Source organism: Micromesistius poutassou, assembly GCF_964030765.1.
Source record: "Micromesistius poutassou genome assembly, contig: SCAFFOLD_3082, whole genome shotgun sequence".
NCBI classification, from domain to species: domain Eukaryota; kingdom Metazoa; phylum Chordata; class Actinopteri; order Gadiformes; family Gadidae; genus Micromesistius; species Micromesistius poutassou.
In genome coordinates, this window is record NW_028179004.1 from 22501 (window position 1) to 27500 (window position 5000).

The window sequence follows — 5000 nt, forward strand, 5'->3', positions numbered from 1 at the left end:
CCTATCCTTTAGAAAGATACGGTACATATCTCTGCAGCAAATAAAATTTTTTTTTTCAAGACACAAAAAAATCACACCAAAAAAATAGGATTTGGCCACATGGCCAAACCAGTGTCCATACACATGTAATTATGCCACCAGCCGCCAGCGTTAAAAGGCGTTCTAGACATTTTATTCTTCTAGGAAGTGATGTCACATCTACTCAAAACAAGCACACTCTCACACACGCTAACAGTCGGAAGGTATAAAACCACAGGTCTACGCTCCTAGTAACCCCCTCTCTCTCCGCTGCCCGCCATCTCCTATGTGTTCCTGCTGATGCGCTTGCCTTCTGAATGATGATGTGCTTGTGTGCTCCTCTTCCTCCTCTTCCTCCTCTTCCTCCTCAGCCACTGCAAAGGTTGTGGCGTGGATCACTGTGATGCAGGGTAAGAGGCAGACGGTGGCTGTGGCAGACGCAGTAGCTGTAGGTCATCTAGAGAGCAGAGAATAACAGGCAGTAGCTCGCTTGTCTTTATTCCCCACATAAGTGCAGTTGGATACACTAAGGCCCTGTCCCAATTCTCCCCCTTCCCCTAGATTTCAGCCCTAACCCTAGATTTTGCGCGTTCCTGTAAAGAGGTAGGGTATCCCAATACTTAAGGGAGCAAGGGGGAGTGCTCTTTTTCCCCTTAAAATCATCCCTTGAACGCTAGCCAGCTCGGTAGCTGACTTGCAGCTAAGGGCACCTCAAAGCAAGTGTTCTTGTTAAGGGGAGAGAAACGGGACCGGGCCTGAGACAAACTGCATTGTGCTGGGCTTTTACATGATGTAGACGTGATGTTGTCATTGATCGCTGCTCTGCTATTTCTGTTCTCCCTTGAAGGTGCACCCTTGCCGTCCACCGTCCCGCTGGTCTTTGGTACGCTCAACTCACGCACGCCCCTAGACGTGGTCGTAGTAGTACCGTGTGAGGTGTCTGCTGACGCGGCACTCTGTTCCATAGTGTGTTTCACCTTAGGGGGGAATAGATGTACACCCGCCTAGATCCCAATTCCCAACCTTAACTAGCTGGCTGGAGTATCGCTATGGCGCCGTAAGAGAAGCGGCCGTGGTCGTTTACGGAGCGAGCGTTCCCTCGACGGAGCGGTCGTCGTGGACGCCAGGCGGGAGGAAGCAGCTCAGCAGGAAGCGGTGGAGCGCCACCAACGTGGGCGGCTCCACGCGGAGCGCCACCAACGTGGGCGGCTCCACGCGGAGCTGTCAATCAGAGAGCGGAGATCTCAAACGCTGTGATCACAACACGCTTGTGAGGAAAACGAAACAGCCGGTTAAACAGATGGATTGGGTCTGGGCTGGCAGTGGATGAGACCACCGTTTTTATACATATATATATATTTTCTATATATATATTATGTTTGTTTCACAGCCAACATCAAGTGATCAACTCCTGTCAACCTGACTCTGTGACACCGCGTGTGTCACATGGTCTCTGAGTGGGACGGCTCATACATAATGGATGCTTCTCCGGGAATGAACAGCCAGCCTCCTCCTCCGGAACGCCGGGCTGTCAGAGGGGATCCACGTCCACACGGAGCGCCGAGCGGGTGCGCGTCACATGACCTGCGCCATTAACCAGCGTCGGTACAACTCCGGGGGCGGGTTGGTGGGGGGGTTGGGGGTTGGGGGGGTTGGGGGAGAGGCTGGTTCGACGTCGTATCTGTTCTCTGTCCTCTAGGAGATGAGCGATGGAGCACACACACACACACACACACACACACACACACACACCAACTCCAGTGCTCCGACTGGTGCTAGGTGAAGCGTGCTCCCAGAGACGGACCCCCCCAGCCTCGTCCCCACCTCCCCCACCCCCCCCACCCTAGAAGCCATCTGCTCTGGGAAAGCTAAGGCTAATGCCTCGCTTAAATAGCTTAAACAGCCTCTCGCTATTTATTAGGGGAGTCCTCACCAGAGAGGGATGGATGGAGAGTCGCTTTGGCACGGTCACAGCTCACACCTCTCCCATGGGAGTCCCCGATGGAGTGCTCCATAACGGACCCACTATGACCCACTCGTCGCGGGCCTGGTTCATCGGGGGCCTGGTTCATCGGGGGGCCTGGTTCATCGGGGGGGCCTGGTTCATCGCGGGCCTGCCTGATTGCAGGCCTGTTGCTGCCAAGTCTCCTCTCTCTGGGGGGGTGGCGGGAGGACGGGGAGGCGGGGGGGGGGGGGGTGGGGGGGGGACACACACGAGATGGATTAAGCGACTGAAGATACAGTTTCACGTCTAATCGTTGCCGTAATCCGCCAAGCAAACACGTCTCACGACGGCGTGGGATTGGCAAAACGGAGCGGAAAGCGGGCGTTCGTCTGGTAGGGTAAGAGAAGCAGCTGGGCTTGCAGCGTTGGCTCCCACAGCGGTGGACAGGGGATTTGTGTAGAATAGAGACTTGTGTTCACTTCCTCGTCGCCGTCTCAATGATGGCCTATGTCCGACTCTCGTTTGTTGGTGCTGGCCATTTCCATCGCTACTTCAGTTCAAATCAACTCAAATAGTGTTTCTTATGTATGGGTTATTTTCATGCACGCTATAATATCCCAAAAACCCATTAAAGGACGGATCAGTCTTTTGCAAACGGTGACAGACGTCTGGGGTCATATGTTATATCTATATACAGTATATATATAGATATACCGCCCCCCACCCGTGCTTTCAGAAGCAGAAGAAGAACAAGAAGAAGACGCCATTTGCTCACGTCTCATTCCTCATGTTCAGCCGTCATGCTTCGCCAGCCCTAATTGGTCAATCTTCGCTCAGCGGTGCCAACCACCCCCCCCCCACCCCCCCCCCCCCCTCCCCTGCTAATGGTCAACTCCCGCTCCCTGTGTGTGTGTGTGTGTGTGTGTGTGTGTGTGTGGGTGGGGGGGGGAGGGGGGTCTGCGGTAATGACAAGCTTTCTTTCTGGTGCAGGGAAGGGCTGATGCATCATGCTCTCCCCCCCACACACACCCACACACACACACCTGGGGTCTGTTGTTGAAGGGGTGAGGGGGGCTTTGTAACGTGGACCCTATGCCCTTGTCTTCTTGTCTTCCCTGGTTCACCTCGTCTCTGACAGCCGCCCCCCCCACCCCTCCCCTGTGTGTAGCCGTTAGTCTCCTGATGGTTGAGGTGTGCGTGTCTGTCGTCCCTCATGCCGAGGTCAAAACATCACATTTCTTCACGTGATAATAATAATACCGCAGCTGTACCTGACGTAGATAAACGCCGCGCGAGGAAGCCGGGGCCCGCACTGATGGAAGAACGGAGAAAGGACCCTTCCAGAGAATTGCTTCGAGACGAAGCGGCCATCTTTTGTTTTTCTATTATCGGAACATAATTGCCTTCTGAATTGGTTAGTGAACACCGAGAGTCCCATCTCTCTGCCGAAACGGTTATTTTCATGTTTGGGTGACACGGCCTGTCACTACTCTGAGGTTCTGCCTTATTAATGTTCTTTAAAGTGATGGACAACAGAAATCTGTCATGGACTGCGAGCCATGTTATTAAGTATCATCAAGGTTGGCATCGAACGTCGGAAAACGACGTTCCACCAAACCCGTCGCAATCCCACCTCGTGTCAGTCCGTCGCCTTCTTCTCTTCTCTTGAAGCCTGTTAATGGGTGGAGCCTATCATCCCTCCTGGCTGTGTAGTCAAGCGGATGACCAATCACAGCACGCCACATGGGCCAAACCAGTGACCCATCACCTACCTCGCACCACATGGGCCAAACCAGTGACCAATCACCTCGCACCACGTGGGCAAACCAGTGAACCAGTGGCAAACCACCACATGGGCAAATTCAGACCACACCCCAAGCATCCTGAGTCTCTCCAAGACTGAGGAAATTAGCTAGCCTGGGAATCCAGACCCACATCTAGAACGCTGTAGGGTCTGGCAACGAGTAATGAGAATGGCCCAACTCGAGGGGCGGAACCAAGCATGCGTTTGAAAATATCACTGCACGCAATTGGATAACACTACGACCAATCAGAAGAATACAAGGGGTGACGTATCCAGACCAGCGGAGCGAACCAATAGATAAGACTCTTGCCGTATCCGGTCGGTAAAACAGCAACGCTTTTGGCCCGCACTTTATCAGATACACCGATGTGATTGGTGAATGTTCTGGGAGAGGGGAATCGGGGAGTGAGTATATTGCTCGTTCCCAGAGTGACTCGCTGAGCAAATTCAAATCGTGCTCTTGCGAGAACTCCAGGGAGGATTTCCAGGGTAGATATGAGCTTCCTCAGAGACGAACACGTCTGGATGTTTTCTGGATGTCAAGGTATTCGGTGTAGTGGAGATGTCCCTCTGTAACATGTCGGGGGTTCCTCAGAATCAGACCCCCCCGTCCCCCGTCCCCACCCTCTGACCTTTCCCCCCCCCGTGACCTTTGACCCTTTGCTGTGTCTCCCCCAGGGGGCATCCAGTGCCCCAACGTCAGCTCGCTGCAGGAGGTGCGCAGCTGCAACGAGCACCCGTGCACCGTGTACCACTGGCAGACGGGGCCCTGGGGCCAGTGCATCGAGGACGCCTCCATCCCCACCGGCGCCGCCAACGGCAGCCGGGGCGGCCGGGGCGGCGAGGACGCCGCCTGCTCCGTGGGCATGCAGACGCGCAAGGTCATCTGTGTCCGCGTCAACGTGGGCCAGGTGCCGCCCAAAAAGTAAGCACCACCACCCCCCCCCGACCACCCCTGTGTGAAACCAAATACGTATTCGTACCGAAATTTTTTCGGTACGGGTCTAACGGTTCGATGCACGTTTCATTTCGGTATGTACCGAAAAAATTATATATATATATATTGGTTATCACACACTCTGTGAGTGTCTTGTCTTGTCCTGATGTTTTGTGTTGAGGACCACAATGGAATTAAGTCCTGGACTTTATTGTGTTTTCATCCTCAATTGTAGTTGATGTATTTTCATTTGGGTAAGGCATTCCGTTTGAGACAATTGAATAAAATAAAATCAA

The 5000-nt window shown here is 53.6% G+C and overlaps 1 protein-coding gene across 1 annotated transcript in view; it reads left to right on the forward strand.

The window, feature by feature from the left end:
• The window catches only part of LOC311373191 (thrombospondin type-1 domain-containing protein 7A-like), a gene marked incomplete at both ends in the record, with an annotated part of 41522 nt that overhangs the window by 20808 nt on the left and 15714 nt on the right, over positions 1 to 5000 (forward strand). Inside the window, 1 exon segment of the mRNA XM_084490022.1 lies at positions 4446 to 4692. Coding sequence (XP_084346148.1) covers positions 4446 to 4692 — 247 coding nt within the window.